The 16,569-nt window shown below is 38.3% G+C and overlaps 1 protein-coding gene across 1 annotated transcript in view; it reads left to right on the top strand.

Annotated features, from left to right (window-relative positions):
* oca2 (OCA2 melanosomal transmembrane protein) overlaps positions 1 to 16,569 on the top strand; it is a 60,512-nt gene that overhangs the window by 3,599 nt on the left and 40,344 nt on the right. Inside the window, 13 exon segments of the mRNA NM_001104792.1 lie at positions 611 to 859; positions 4,268 to 4,363; positions 4,603 to 4,791; positions 4,920 to 4,977; positions 5,395 to 5,467; positions 5,577 to 5,734; positions 5,827 to 5,909; positions 7,246 to 7,399; positions 11,023 to 11,094; positions 11,475 to 11,540; positions 12,344 to 12,400; positions 13,092 to 13,216; positions 14,514 to 14,652. Of these exon segments, the coding sequence (NP_001098262.1) occupies positions 618 to 859; positions 4,268 to 4,363; positions 4,603 to 4,791; positions 4,920 to 4,977; positions 5,395 to 5,467; positions 5,577 to 5,734; positions 5,827 to 5,909; positions 7,246 to 7,399; positions 11,023 to 11,094; positions 11,475 to 11,540; positions 12,344 to 12,400; positions 13,092 to 13,216; positions 14,514 to 14,652 (1,512 nt within the window). The 5' untranslated portion in view covers positions 611 to 617.

Raw genomic sequence — 16,569 nt, 5'->3', positions numbered from 1 at the left:
ACTTTTGTACATTTTGTGAGACAACACAGTTTGTCATCAGTTTTCAACTGTTAGGCAAAGTGGTGGAGGGATAATGATTTGGGCTGGGCCAGCTCTCCATGTTAGGGGGGCCTGAAAACAAACGCGAGACACTTTTTATTTGGAAAAACTAGTGCTCACAGCTAACATCAATCTGTAAAATAATCTAAAACTGCAGATTTGTATTGATATCCCTCAGAATTCCACAAACTTAAAGGTTCCAGTGTCAATTAACCCTCAGGAAACCTGTGATGCTTTGACCCCCACCCCATGTGTCAAGCAAAAAGGCACTGTGATAATTTTTTCAAGATTATTTGGTTTAACCTGTCCTTAAGTTCAAATCAACGATCTCCTGATGTCAGAAATGGGAATCTTCTACTAAACTGCTGAACTGCCCAACTCAGACCTTCAGAAGGTGGATAATTGTCTTACGGCTTCAAATGTTGAGGAACATGTTTGAGGAGTGGACTGAAATTCTACCACAAAAAAACAACGACAAGAGGTTCCTAACCGAACCAAACTTCACATTCAAATGGTATCATTCTCTGACGACTTTCTTTGCTTTGTTTTGTTTTTTTTTTCCTTTCACCAGAATCAACATGTATCTGGAGAACAAAAGCAACCTGGAGATGGAGATGACTCAGACTTCTGCCTCAGGTCATCAGTGCAGGAGCAGCCTGAGGCCACCGGAGGCCGTCGCGGGGAACTTCGGAGAGCTACGGCTGCTGCAGGGCATCTCAGAGAATGGAGACACCCAGAAGCTCCAGCAGTCGTCCGTCCTTCCCTCCGGACAGTGTGTCATCCACACAGAGGGCTTTGTTCCTGTTCGTAAGGAGGACAGGTATTGAAATGACGCTGAGTCTACAACATCCGACAAAGTATCTGATGTTTACAGATCTATTTGAGCCACTTGGCTCCAACCCTGTCTATTCCTTAAATCTTATTGAGAGAAAATTTTACATTTTGGCCAATGCTTTAAACAAATACCAGAGTACCATTCTACTTGCTTGATCTTATGATTATTGGTAAATTAAATGTTTCCTTTTCCAATCAGTTGATGATTAGAGGATTAACATTTTTTGTGGAAAATCTTTTAACTTAAATTTAAAAAGAATTCTATTTAAAAAAATAAAATAAATGCAGGCTTTCAGCTTCCTTACATCTGTTTGTTACCCAGATCTTGAATTATGACAGATCTAATGTTTATTTTGTATTGTCCAATTACCAAACATCAACACATTTTTAAACTGTTAAGTTTTTTTTCTCCATTTGACATGTTTACAGTGTTTTAGGTCAGGGCAAACTTTCGACTCGTGGGGCACAAAGGGTTCTTAAATTGGACAAAAGGGTCAGACAATGGACTGTTTTGGTAATAAAAATTAAAAAAAAGAAACAATATGGCATCTGGGCCAAAACAAACAAAAAAGCATGATATCTCTTTTAGAACACAACCTTTTAGAGTTTTTATTTCAAAATGTCTGGCTTTTGTTCTCATTTTAAGTTGCACCAATGTGTTGATGGCCCTCAGGGAATTATGCAAACTTAGAGAAATGCTGCTTTAATGTGGAGGTGGAATGATTGGAAAAATAACTTTTCAACTCGGAAAACACACACGAACGTCAGAAAAACAACAAATCTTCTAACACTACATGAATGCAAAATAACTCTCTGGACCTAGACAAAGGTCAGTTTATTTGTAGAGCACCCTTACTGGTGCTCTACAAATTTTAGTGCAGAGTTTCAATGGTCTCAGCTGCAGGGACTCTGAGTTTTGGCAATGGGAAATAAGGAGAGACCTTTTCTAAAAATGTGTTAAATCTCCTCAAAGCTGCGTAAGAGTATTGCAGACCAATGCAAACCTAATCTGCTTTTTTATCCCACGCCCCAACAAAACAAAGAACCCAACTGTCTGTAGTATTTGGTCAGATCTACCAGACTTAGACCTAAACTTAAGTCTTTAACATAAGTGGTGCATTGTGATTTGCCTCCCTCCCAAAAAATAAATTAATACACAAAACACTGAAGTTAATGAATACTTCTACCAAAATTTTAAAGAAACATTCACTTTGTTGAAAGGGGAAAAACCTCTGAGAAGATTATGCAGAAGGAGCACAAACGTTTTCTAAAAATATGGATGTAATTTAGTGACATTCTAACACCAAGTGCTTTGGTATCCCTGCAGTGGTCAAATCCTAGACTGTGTGAAATAACAGGTTACATCTTTATTGTAAATAAGATAACTGGTTTAAAACAATATTAACAAATATTTTTGCCTTTGGATCATTGATGTTTCCTTTGACGACAGCAAGTCAAGTCGAGAGCCGCTGTCTTCCGCTGGAGCAGCATTGTGAGCTCCGGCGGCTGAGCACGTTTGAATCCGGGCAGCTTGCTGGCGGGCAGACGGAGAGCCGCTGTGGGATGGGGAAGCAGCAAGCTCGGGCCTCCTCCTCGGGCGTCATTTATTAATTTCTCTTATTTTCCTGTAGACAATAATAATGCCATAATTCAGAACTCTGTGTCCCCCTTTAATCACCAGCAGGAACCATCTCCAGAGTACTGAATGCACTTCATCTCCCAGCAACCCCAGCATACTCTTCCTGGATGCCACACACCTGACTCTCATTCACTCAATCAATCACAGTCTACTTAAGCACTGCACTGAGCCACACTCTGTGCAAAGTGTTTGTGCCACTCTGCCTTCTTTAGTGAGCATTATATTTGGACCTGAGCTTCTGTCTCCTAACCTTGTATCTGACTCGGTTTGCCTGCCTTCTCCTGCCTCTCCTCTGATGAACTTGTGCCTGTTAATGACTCCTGCCTGCCTGCCTGACCCCTGATTTAGCTTTGTGGACTTTTAGCTGAGCTAATAAACCTGTTGCAGTTGGATCCAGTTGTCTTGCTTGTTCTTGTTACAAATGGATCCCCTAGTTTGATTCTTGTTTTTACTTTTACCCTTTTGGATTAATGTGGGTCACAGAGACATGCAAGAGGAAAGCAGCTCATACGGCAGGACGGAGTGCGTACCTGGATGTGAACCTGATGGAGGCTCAGTGCAGTGCTTAAGTAGACTGTGAGTGATTGCAATGAGGGTCAGGCGTGTGGCATCCAGAAACTGTGCACTGAGGTTGCTGGGAGATGTAACGTGGTCTGCTGGTGACCAGGGGGGAGACGGAGCTCTGAGTTCTGACAGTGTGAGTCCATGCAAGGTTTTCCATAGCAGCACTGAAGACATTTGAAATTAAAAACACAAGATTACACAAGACACTAAAACACAAACATGACTTTTTCAGCTTTTTAGTCACTTAACAAATAATAGGCGAGGAAGACATTCTTTGTTGTAAATGATATAATCCAATTAATCATGTAGCAAATTTACACTTTATATCTGAAGCAGTGGCATTGAGTAACATGCTTATGTGCAACTGTGACTGAATGAAAATAGACCTCAACATAATTTAGCTCTCTGTCTTTAAATTTGTCACAGAGAAAGAGCAAAAATACTTTCATTTTTGAAAGTAAATTGTTAAACAATGGTGCCAGAACCTTCACTGGTGAACTGATCGCTTATCGCTCTATCGGCATCTGAGGTTTTTTTTTTTCAATAGGGTAATTTCTTTCAGTCTGCTGCAATGTTAGGATATCTAGTACAGAGCCCTAAAGGGACATTGAAGAAAAAAAACAACAAAGTAAAACAAAATCCTAGTTCGTTTCTTTTACTTTTTTTTGTTTTGTTTTTACTTTGATTTAATTTTTTGTTCTTCAATGGCCCTTTAGGGGCTCCATAAATGATTTTGGAAACATTATGGTTTAAATAGAAAATGCATTTGCAGCTTTGAATAGAAAATGCATTTGCAGCTTTGACTGTATTTGCCAGCTGAGGGCGCCTTGCAGCTGATTGTTGAGAATTCTTAACAACTCCAATTCCCTTATTAGTCATTCATTGAAAGGGGTTTATTGATGCTCCACTTTAGAGATTGATGACATTTGATGAGATCCATTTGTGTGTCTCTGTGAGCTGATTAGATGTGATTGTGAACTGAGACTCAGTTAAAAAAAGCAGAAGCTGCTGCAAACAGCATTGAAACCTCCTCCACAGAGGCAGACGGCTGTTTTCTAATCTCAAAGGATGAGAGGTCATCAGTTTTGTGTGAACCGCATGTGTGCCTTACTGTCAGCCTGTCAATGACCCAACGTATCACAGTTTTTCTAGGCATAAAAAAAAAAATGCACCTCAATTTTTGTGTTTCAGACACAGCTTCAGCACTGTTAACTTCCTCAGAGGAAAAACAAATTCTGCAAACATTTCAGAGCGATCACCTCTGCTGAGATTCCCTCAGGATGAAAGGTAAGATCCTCACTCTGCTTCTGTTGGGTCACAGAACACAAAAGTACTGAACAGGAAACAATTGCACAAATAAAAGCTGATTGCATGGGAGAATTCAAGTTTGCAATGAAATCGTTTGAAATGAAACTGTTTACTAGTGAGGGGTTGGAAGGAGACCAACATTGTCCAAGAAAAAAGGCGTGCATTTTAGTGAGTGAAATTCATCAGTCTCTGACCTGAGGCTGCTCTGTACATTCCAGCATCACATACATGACGGTGCATGAACCCAGCTTTGGAGTGGACGAGCCGTGGGACAGCAGCTCGCTGGACATTGAGAGACGATTTCGGCTGGGCAGCGAAGTGGCCAGCCTGACCCGCTCCAACTCCTCTGACAAGACTGAAGCTGTGGAGAATCTCAGTCTGAGCTTCAGGCTCACAAGCAGCGTCAAGTGAGACTTTGTGGACCTTTTTTTGTTCTTGTTCCCTCTGTCTTTGGACCAATGCTGGATGTGAAAGTCTAGTTCCACTAACATCCATTCATTGTGTCTCTTTTCTTCCTTTGCTTTTATCTTTGCAGATGCTGCCTCAGAGTTTGCAAAGTTGCAACGATATTTGCTATTGTCGTCCTCTGCAGCGTGAGTAGACGTCTTCCATTGTTTGTTATTAGGCAGAAGAAATGGAACACAAAGCTCATTCAAGTGTATGCTGGGAAAACCTTGAATTAGATCTTTGGTTGTTGTCAAACTTTGGCTTGCAGATTTTGAAATGATTCTTATTCCCTTTAACCCAAAAATGTCAAATGTATTTGCTGCTTAAAGCAAATTCAAAATGTCAAATTGACATTAGCTGTTAATTATTTACACAACCGTCAGTGCATCTGGTAAGTAGAAAAACCACATCATTTTAAATATGCAATCAAATGCAATCCAGCAAATATTTGCACTATACTATATCTTTACAGTTTCCTGTTTCCACAGTATATTCTGAAGTGCCAGCATTCATGCAAACAGGATCGAGGGTTCTGATAACAAATAGTTTTTCTCTGCACTCAGCTGTTTTTCAGCATGTATCCAGACCGAGACAACCCCTGGAGGATGTTGGCAGTCTCACCGTCAGACAGTTTCTGTATCCTTCTACCCGTGAAACTGCTTTTTTCTTTAATGAATGAAGGTTTATGGCCATCCTTTAATTCCATCCCGTCCATATTTTTTCCTTGACGGTCCTCTTGTCTCAGCGATGAATGTGACAGACTTTCGGGATAATGCTCTGCTGAAGCTGCAGGTGGCAGGGCCCTTTGCAGGAGGGATGATAGACCTTAGCACCCAGGAGTACATCTTGATCCAAGTGGAGCAGACTGAGGAGCCGGGACAACGGAGGAGGAGAACTCAACAGGTGAGGACCTCGATAAAATGAAAACCTATTCAGAATATAAAAAAATCAATTAGTAGAAGCTGAATCATTCCTGCTCTGATGTCTGTGAACAGGTGATTTATAACTGGACCGTTCCTTTACATGCTGAACGGAGTCTCCAGAGGGTGGTAACTAAAACCTTTGAGATGCTCAGCAGGTACCTTCACAACAGCACAATCAACAAGGTCTTTAAATAAACACTTGTGAAATAAAACAGCCCCCCAAAGATAAGCCTAAAAACACCAAACCGAAGTAAAGCAGACAAAAAAAGCCAATGACGTTAGAAAAAAAAAAGTAATAAAAATATAACTATTTCGGGTGTCAAAACCTTGAAAAAATGATCAATGTTTCACATAAAAATCTATTTTGAAAGGTATAAAAGGTTAATTCGAAGCTTTCATTCTTATGAGGAATCCAAATCTTACTGTGGTTGTACCTGAAAAGGTGTTGGCCATTTTTACTTGAACTAAAATTAGTTTCCTTTTGTAAAACCCCCATTTTTTTATTTATTAAACATCTATAAAATTTTATGCATTTACAATGTACCCTCTCTTTATGCACTAAAATTATATGTCATTTAATGAGGAAAGATGCTGTTTCCTTAAAAGGCTTTCATAAAGTTTGTAGTGTTCTGAACTGGAAGGCTTGTTGCTGGCTTTTCGCATTTCGCAGTTTGTTCATGGAAGATTTGTGTCCAGCCAATTTTGGCTTTGCCCATCATTTTTACAGACCAGTTGCAGCAGGTTTTAAAAGGCGCACAGATTAAATATGATGCAGCTCAAAGCAGAATCAGATTATTCAAACAAAAGGAAGGGAATCAAGACACAGAAGTCTAAAGTAGAAGTTTTAAGAATGACGTTTATCATATGTAATAAACATATGTGGAAATCCTTTCAATCAAAATTAAATCAAGGAATATAACTATAAATGAAATATTACTGGGTTAATAATTCTTGGTTTATTTACTGAGTCTCATAGATATTTATATTTTATATATAGTTATGTTTTGTTATACTTATGGTCAGGGGCTGAGCTGGAACATTTCATAATGGGAGGGCAGAATGGAAGGCCATTACAATGAAAGGATAAAATATACTTGGTTTCATTTAAAAGTTTTGTTTTTGTCATTTGTGCAAAGTTTAAGGAAGTTTTTTTGATGATTTCCTAGTCTTGTCAATAATGTGATAATATTCAGTAATTTTTTTTAATTTTTTTTTAATTTCGGTTAAAACAGTTTCTTAAAAAGAACAGGACTGATCGATGTGCCTCCCTGGGGGCAAAACACCAAGTTTGTAATCCCAAATACGAAATATAGCTCAGTAAGAAAATGCGATTGGCAAAAATTCTTTTTACATAAAATTCCTAATAATATTCCAATCGTTAGAGTGGTATGGAGAACTGTTTTCCATACATCTCTTCAAAATAAGGGTTCTTCTCACTTTTCGTTAAATTTTTTCTAATAACGTAAGGTTACTCTGTGGTGTCCCACACAGTGACCCCATCGCCATCACAATCCAGGCCTTCCTGCAGGACACTGAAGTGGTGCCGTTGTCCATGACCCATCAATCGCTCTACGTCACCATGGAAACCCAGGTGGCCATTGCAGGAATCATTCTGTGTGGGGTCTACATTCTCATCATCTTTGAGGTGAATGATCTTCAATGTTGTTATCCGATGAAAGAATGATCATCGAGTGGAATATTTCTGAGCTGAGCTTTCTGCTGCTGATGTGAGGACCATAAAGCATCTGATCCTTTTTTTTGCCTCCCTATTCCAAACAAGTGAATCGGTTCTCCATTGACGTGAAACAGGGTTACTACTGTTTTTAAAATACAACTAGGAGGAGCATCATGATCCCAGCCTTCTTTATCATTGGGTTTTCAAAGCAGTACTCCAAAATGTTGAGTCATTTCTTCTGCTAATTTTGTAAAAAAAAAAAAAAAGACTTAAGGAAAGAAGCAGTGGGACACTGAGCAGCAGCTGTTTCAGATAAAGTATGGAAACATTTCCTCTGCAGAGTCACAACGCAGCCTCACCGATGCTGCACCGTCGTCCTCTTCCCTTTTTAACGTCTTCCAACAATCTTTTCTCAACAACCCTTTTCCACAAGGTCAGCAGAAAGATGAAAAGACGTGCGTTTTGGACAGAATCTGACAGCAGACCAGTCCTTCTGACAGAGACCGCATGCAGACTGGGCAGAACTGACATTATTCTGTTACCTTCATTGAATCATTCATGTGGCAGATTAACATATGACGACAGAAGCCCAGCTGATGAAATCACTTTGGATGAGATGATAAGCAGAATTCTGCAAGTCTTTCACTTTCTAAAAGCACTGACATAAAACTTTTTCTACTGTGTGATTTTTAATGGTTTCCTTGAAAGCGGGCCTCTTGATCTGTCTCTCAAATCCTAGTTCTGAAAGAAACACTTTCCTCCGAAAAATCAGAAAATTGAGTGAAAACAGATTAAAGATGAGGAACATGTCACATTTTGTTTGAAGCAAAGGTGATTGCTAGTAAGAATAGTAAAACAGAACACTCCTAAAAATTCTTTTTATGCAAAAAAAAAAAGGTGAAGAAAAAACAAAGTACATTTTATGGCTTACTGACACTCCCTACTGACAGAAATGCATTTTCTTATCTGCCACATGGGGCAGTTAATTCCACAAGTGGGGAAAAATCCACTCCTTTGCACACAGCTTTTATTCAGACAACATGATGTGACATCGCTTGGCAGTGTAGACAAAGGCTGGACTGAGACCGGAAAACCAACAGCAGCAGATTTGGAAAAAATAAAATATTTATGCTGTTTTTAACTGTGATTGTCAAGAAAAGAAAGAAAAAACACACAACTCCAAAGTAATTAGAAATTAACAAAACTCCAAACTAACTTATCCCAGAAAACACCTCATCTTAGTTCCTTTGGTCCCAGCTCTCTGCAGATCATTCATTAGGTCTTTGCTCACCGTTCTTGTGATCATTTTGACTCCACAGGGTCAGATCTTGCGGGGAGCCCCAGATGGAGGGAGATTATCAGTGGACTTGTATGTCTTCTATTTCCTAATAATTGCTCCCACAGTTGATTTCCTCACACCAAGCATCTATGGTCTTGACCACAGTGGAGTTTGGAGTGTGACTGTCTGAGGATGGTGTCTTTTCTATAGATAACCAGTTCAAACAGGTGCCATTAATACAGGTAATGAGTGGAGGACAGAGGATCCTCCTACAGAAGAAGTTACAGGTCTGTGAGAGACAGAAATCCTCCTTATTTGTAGGAGACCAAATATTTATTTTCCACCATACTTTACTAATAAATTCTTTAGCAATTAGACAATGTTATTGTCTGAATTTGTATTTTCTCATTGTCTCTCTCAAAGTTGAGGTATACCTATGAAGAAAATTACAGGCCTCTCATCTTTTAGTGGGAGAACTTGTACAATTGGTGGCTGAATCACTACTTTTTAGCCCCACTGTATGTCAAAGTCTTGTAGATCATTTTGTTTATGCTTTACAAAAATGCTGCACGTTAAGCTGCTTGATTGTGGTTTTAATAACCAGAAGGTGAAGGTCCAGAAACTGAACCAAAGACAAAACTGTGACTTTTGTTCTTATTGTAGTGGCACAAATATTACTTTGTTTGTTTGTTTGTTTGTTTGGTGTAAACTAGAACCACAATCTTCTCAAAATAGTTTCATCTTATCTGTGGGATTTACGTTTTTGCTCGAAAGAACATAATTAAAGTTACTTAATGAGTGAACACACATCCCTTCTCCACATTTTAGACATTAAAACATCCATCCATCCATCCATCCATCCATCCATCCATCCATCCATCCATCCTCCTCCGCTTATCCAGGACCGGGTTGCAGGGGCAGCAGTCTAAGCAAAAACACTCATAATGTTTTAAATTAAAGCTTAATTTCAATCCTTTCATTTCTGACAAAGGACAATGCAGCAGAAAGAAATGCTTTTGTTCTCTTCATTCGTTCTTTCTCCTTCATAAAGATTCCGTCAAACAAAGAAATCATCTGATTATCTAAAATGATTGTATATTATTCATCTGGAATAATGAGACTCTGGTTAATTTGATATAACTCAGAAAGATATTATTAAAGACAATGACTGCTTTGACATAGAAGTATAAGATTTTAAGCAACAAAAAGATTTTCATTTAATCAGTTTCTTTCAAATTGGAAAGTTGGGATTTTAATGCAAATGAAACATCTTTAAAAAGAAAACGTATATCATTTTATTTTTAATTAAGGTGATTGAACAAAAGGTTAATTCCTAAGTTTTTGCACCAACACTGCTTCCATACTTTATACTGAGCATCAACAAAAACAAATAGAAATGATTTGGTTCCTCGGCAAAATTGTAATATTAGGGAATGCATGCTTTATTTTTGTGTGGTGCAGTAAATATTTCTGATGCAGAAGTCTCACAGTTCATCATAGAACCTTCAGGTGGAAGATAGAACCTTCCACCTGAAGATGGAACCTTAACTCAATGAGGCACATCAGGAACATCTAACTACAAGAAAAATCTCACCACAAACCTCAGCTTCTGGAAAGTCAAACAGAATTGATGTTAGAGTTTATTCTTCCTGATTGGGAATAAAACCAAGACAGATACCTGCATCTGCTCCTTATCTTCAGTGCTTTTCTTTTACAAATAATACAGTTATCAGATCTGCAACAACATTTGAACACTAAAGGTCCAGAAGAGCAGATATGCTGCTTCTTTTCCACCTGGGTGGACTGACCTGATCCAGGTAAATAAGGGTATCTGAAACAAGTGCCCTGTGTGGCCTACAGCTGCCCATCTCTGACTTGAATGACAAAGCTGGAAAGGCACGTGCCTTTATATGATGTGGAGCATTTGGTTAGATTTGCGGGTGGGTTGCATGATGATGAAGTGGTTAAAAAATGCAGCGTGAAGGCCTGGTCCACGCCTCGTCCTCTCTGAGCCTCCTAGCTTCCTCCTGCTGCTTCTTTCTTCCAGATTACTGCAGATTTTTGCTGATTTTATTACATAAAAGGAAACGAGTGATTTTTGAGCTTCTTTGCAAATCGGTAATAAAATAACAAAGAAACAGGTGAGTCGAGCCAGATGGGTTAAAAAATTCAGTCTCTAACAGTAATGTGAAGATTCAATGTTTGCCCAGAAGACTGTAATTGAGGAAAACAGTTTAAAATGAATGCATTCCCAGTGACCCTCCTCAAGATTCATAATCATGCGGTGTTACAGGTTCTGTTTTTTGTTTTTTAGATTGTTCACCGCACCCTGGCTGCAATGTTGGGATCCTTAGCTGCCTTAGCTGCTTTGGCCGTTATTGGTAATGTAAGTCCACTGACTTTGTTGTCTATTGACCAATAAACGGAAATGAAACAACCAGTCAAAAATCCTGTTTTCATCTTTTACAGTAACATAAATCATTGGATTTTGGCAGCTAAAAAATGTTTGCATTTGTCCCTTTTTCATTAAAAATTACTGAAGATATGTGTGCACGAAAGGAAGCACCACTTATGTTGTTTGTTTAGGTGTCTTGCAATACAGCTTCAACTATTAAAAACTTTGTTATTTTTCCTAATCTCTCTGATGATTGTTACCAGCGGCAATTTAATGGTCCATTTACTTTTACTACTAATGAATGTGAGCAAATTTAATACCATCACTCCAATTTAAAACATCATAATTTTGAAAATGAGTCTCTTTCACAGCGACCCAGTCTGGTTACTGTGGTGGAGTGGATCGACTACGAGACTCTGGCTCTCCTGTTTGGCATGGTGAGTGGATCGTTCTGCAAACAATTGCAAACCACAAGAAGGAGTTTTAAAACATGTCGGGATAATCCCACCTCAGGCTCATTCTCTGTCTTTGTTGTCTGTACATTGACTGTGTAAGAGAACTAAGTGTGACGTCATCCAAAGGAAATTCCTCATTTACAGCTCCAATGAAATTAAGTAAATATAAAAAATATCATGAAAAAAAAATTTAGGTTAATCAAAAACATGTTAAAAAAAGGTATCAGAGCAAGATTTGTTATTCTGACTAATAGAATAACTGAGTAACTGCTGTTAAATTCTCTATAGAGCTCTATAGGATTTTGGCTTCCTGGAGCCAGTGGGTACTTCCTGTTTGGAACGTGAGGGGGGAGGAGTCACTCAGTAAAATCCTCACATAAATTTATTGGTACCGAGCAGAAACTGGAGATAGAACCGGTCTCCATGAAAACCAACCTGCTCTACATGCCATTATAATAAAAATATGTCATTCGAAAAGTTTCACAGAAAACTAAAATTATTCAGAATTACATCAGTTCTACCCTTCTAGGACCAATTAAGAGTTTAATGAAAAGAACCACATGTCAAGGTCGCAGGAATATTTTTAAATGTTGATCGGATTAATAAAAGAATTTATAAACTTCAAGCAAAGATGCCTAGTTGAACATTTAATAATATTCACGATTCTCTAAGTTTTACTGAAAAATTCAAGTCTTCCTGCAGATGACCAACTTGTTGTTTCTTGAAACATAATCTCATTACGCATTATGATCTTTAGTTAGGAAAATGTGATGTGTTTCTCACAGATGGTGCTGGTGGCCATTTTTTCTGAAACCGGCTTCTTTGATTACTGTGCCGTGAAGGTGAGCAAAAAGATTCAAAACCACTACAAACTGTCATATTTCTGTATATTACAAATGTAATGTTATTTTATTATCTTTTTATTGTGTAAAGTGAATATCATTTGTCTGTGAAGAAAAACTTTGTGACTTAATGAAAGATTTATTTGTTATTTTTAATGCAGCAGCAATACTTTTGATGCAAATGCAAAAGTCAGTTAACACCATTTTTCTTTATATTGATGGATTTTAAAAAATTCTAAATCTGAAAAAGGGAATTGAAGTATTAAATTAGTGGAGAACTCAACAAAAACAGCAGCTGTGTACCTGCCAATGGTGATGAGGGATTTCAGTTACAGTTAGACCTGAAGAAAGGAGCGCCAAGCCAGCTCATGAATTTTAAACAGGACTTGGACCGGGTCAGGCCCTTCCAATTGAAATCTTTTTACTGTGAGGATTTTTTTTCAGCCCCCCCTGAAAAGGCTCATCCAGTTCCATGAGACTGAATTATAAAGTAAAAACATACTTGAAAGTTTGTGTCAAGTCCATCATTTGATTTTTATTGTTCACGTTCAAAAATTCATTCCGGGGAGTGAAATTTCTAACTGAAGAATATTTAAATAAATTATCAGTATTTCCACATGTTTCTGCTTAACTATTCCATAAAAAAGCAACTGGCTTTCACTCCTCATTGTTGTGTTTCCTGACTCATCAGGCTTACCAGTTGTCTCGAGGAAGAGTGTGGCCAATGATCATCATCCTCTGTCTGATCGCAGCCATTCTGTCAGCATTTCTGGACAATGTGACCACCATGATGCTCTTCACTCCAGTCACAATAAGGTACAATAAAGAAGAAGCCAGAAATCATCCAAAGAAGTCAAAGTCCCATGGGTTGGACTCATCTGGTGGGTGTAACTGCGCTCAAGAACCCCTAGGTGGTTTTAACCCCTGATCTAACCCTGTAATAGGGTGGCCCTGAAGTGTACCTACCTTCTCCCGTTTCCTATTGTGTTTCCTTTTTTTACCATTTCATTTCGATTTCTGGAAATAACTTTTTTTCCCGGATTTTTTCTTCTTTTTTACAGAAACAGGAAAAGGTTGGTACTATGGGTCATCACTGATTGGATGTTTGTCCATCATTTCCCCAAAAATGTATTTGGCATAAAGTGATACTGGATATGCTCCGTACTAATCATAAAACCTTTATTGGTGTGTGGGCATTGAAGTCACATCTGAGAAAACTCAAACGTCATCTTCCAATCAGCGATGTCCCATAGTGCCTACCTTTTCTGGTTTCTTACTGTGTTTCTTTGTTCAGCATTTCATTCTGATTTCTGGAAATTTCTTTTTTTTTTTCCCAAGTGTTTCAATTTTTGGTAATTCTGTTTGGGTTACTGATTTTTTTTTTTTGTAGTATTATTTGCTTTGCTTTTTTAATTGTTGTTGTGATATTTATTTTCCTTTTGGGTTGAGTGATTTGTACTTCCCAGCCATCGTGCTGAAGGAAGTTATCAGGTTTTGAGCCCTTGGTATGGATTTGAACCCACAACCTTCCTGTGTACTCTCTACTATTTAGCCATTGACTTGGTAGAAGCCCAAAGAAAAAAAGATCAGACCCCATATTCACAATAATCATAGTTATTTGAATCACAACTGACTGATTTATTGGACATTCTGGTCTGTGACCTCATCTTCTACCCAACCTGACCTCCTTGCAAATGCATTTAAAGCATCTTGTTTTGTTAACATTAGACAATGCAAACATTCCTTTACTTAACATAATTATTTCTCAGGGCTTATTGTGAAATTGCTCTGAATCAGCAAAGCTTTAGCCTGTTCTCATTCGTTTTCTTTGTGTCCCTATTTCCTTGTCATAAAATCACATTTCCATCCATAATACCAAAAACCTTTATGACATTTAATAAAACTATGATTACTGACCCACAGAAGCACAGGTTTCAGCCAAATCCAAGCCCTCCTTTCAGCCACAGTGTTGATGTTTTGCACGGCTGTGACGTGAGAGTACTAATACCTTCATCCGCAAACATCCTTTTTTGTTTTTTTTTATTCCTGTATTCATGTTTCTAACGTACAGCAATCTAATCAAACACTATTCTTTCTCTATCTGATTCTGCAGGTTGTGCGAGGTGCTTAATCTAGACCCCAGACATGTTCTGATTGCAGAAGTAATCTTCACCAACATTGGAGGGGCCGCCACAGCTGTCGGAGATCCACCCAACGTGATTATAGTTTCAAACCAGGGCCTGCGCAGAGAAGTAAGCACTTTACATCTCCCCTCTTCAGCGTGCACTCACATAGTCTATTAGCTCAGTGCTGACGGGGTTCTCTCCTCTTAACACGCCTCAGCCCTGCTGCCATCAGGCTTTTTCTTTGTGCAACATTTCCACTTAGAATGTTTTCTATGTGTCAAATATGCAAATCAATGCTCAGGTGAGTGGAAAAAGCTTTCTCAGCACTGTGCACCACTTTTCTGAATAAACAAAAAAAAAACCTTTGGAGTTTGTGGAGGACTTAAATGCTGCAGAGTAAAGGCAGGTTGATGGCAACGTCAAACGTCTAAAAAAACAAACTCAAATAGATGAATAAGAAACAAAAAAAAGTGGGTAAAACTACATCATGGCAGAAAAAAAGTACAACTATGGATCTGACTACTAACTAATAACACTTAACCTACATGACCGGACAGCTAAGAAAGAAAGACCAGCTGTATTTCCAACAGGATGTGATCAGGATGAGAGAAGCGTCAAAAAAGAAACTGAATATAAACTCCACCGAAAAAAACTTTGAAAAGAATCACTGCAAGTGCAAAAGTCAAAATATATCTTCTCAAAGTAACTATGACTATTACACATAACATAATCAAAATACACCATACCAAAAACCTGGAAATGCAGAGAGAGAGTAGCAGTTTTCAGTCTACAGAAATTAAAATTATCCATATAAAAAGGTTACCTTTTTATCTGTTTATTTATAAAGAACCACTTAAGTAAAAATCTTGTTTTTGGTGTCCTTAACATGTTCTTGTGGGATTTTTCTAATGACGGAGGACATATCGAAAGACAATCAAGCTTAAAATTCTATTTCTGAGTATGAATGAGTTTGAAAAAGAGCTTATTTGTTAAGTAGAAAATATACTGGCGGGCCAAAAGCTCCCTAAACTGAGCTCTCAGCAACAGAGAGGGGAAGGGTGGGCGGGGTTGCTCCATGCCAACGGCCCACAAATCAGAGGCGAATTCCTAATGAGCACCTGCTTCTCTGCAGAAACTGTCCTAGAAAACGACAGTTTTTTTAAAATCATGGCCAGAATGGCATAATCATAATTAAAAGACAACTGGGAACGTTTTTACAATAGATGGTCAGAGTGGGACTTTAAATAAAACTGTCATTTAGCACCAGGTTTAGATTCTTAAATGGGCAAATAAAGCTGTGTATTTAGCCTCATGCTGAAAAGATCTACTATGTCTCAGACAAACAGGTTCTGAAAGGGAATATGTTAAATAAAAACAATTGGTTCCAAAGTGGAACCCTGAGGGACACCTGTTTCAAGAAAGACATGTCGTTAGTTGTTTTTCTTCTAGACCAGGCACGTGCACGCGTAGGGCCCTAGGGGTGCTTGAGCACCTGCCCTTTTTGGCTCGTATTAAAAAGTTCCCTCTTTTTTTTCTGTCTTGGAATGAACATTAATAAATTTCATTTTAAGGCACAAGAAAAAATGTGGCTACAAAAGCCCTCGATATTCTACCGAACCCATTTTCTTGTAACTCTGAGGTTCTGAGCTGCCGCTTCTATCCACACAGTAATACCTTTAGCATTCTGGGGATGAAAGTTGTAGGATATCTGTGTTTGAAATGTTACCATGTGGATGTGGGATGTAAGAATGCATAACCTCCAGTGTTTTATTGCTTTGATGTCTTCCAAGTCTATGAGAATGTGAATAAACTCAATAATATACAATACAATAATTTGTCTACATAAAAATGACAGTTGTATCACTTTCACCTACAGGTATCATAGCTGAGTAGTTATTTATCAGTAGTTTACTAAATTTCTGTATTGTTTAAAGGACAAAAAATGTGTTTTTGCTGCCCTTTTTTGAATTTCAGCCCCTGCCACTCTGAAATCTTGTGCACGTCCCTGTTCTAGACAACACAGGGTTTTCTTCCTTGAAAGCG

The sequence above is a fragment of the Oryzias latipes genome, chromosome 4 (assembly GCF_002234675.1).
Source record: "Oryzias latipes chromosome 4, ASM223467v1".
In the NCBI taxonomy this organism is placed as follows: Eukaryota; Metazoa; Chordata; class Actinopteri; order Beloniformes; family Adrianichthyidae; genus Oryzias; species Oryzias latipes.
The sequence above is the reverse complement of the archived record's forward strand: the minus strand, read 5'-3'. Positions and strand labels throughout refer to the sequence as shown.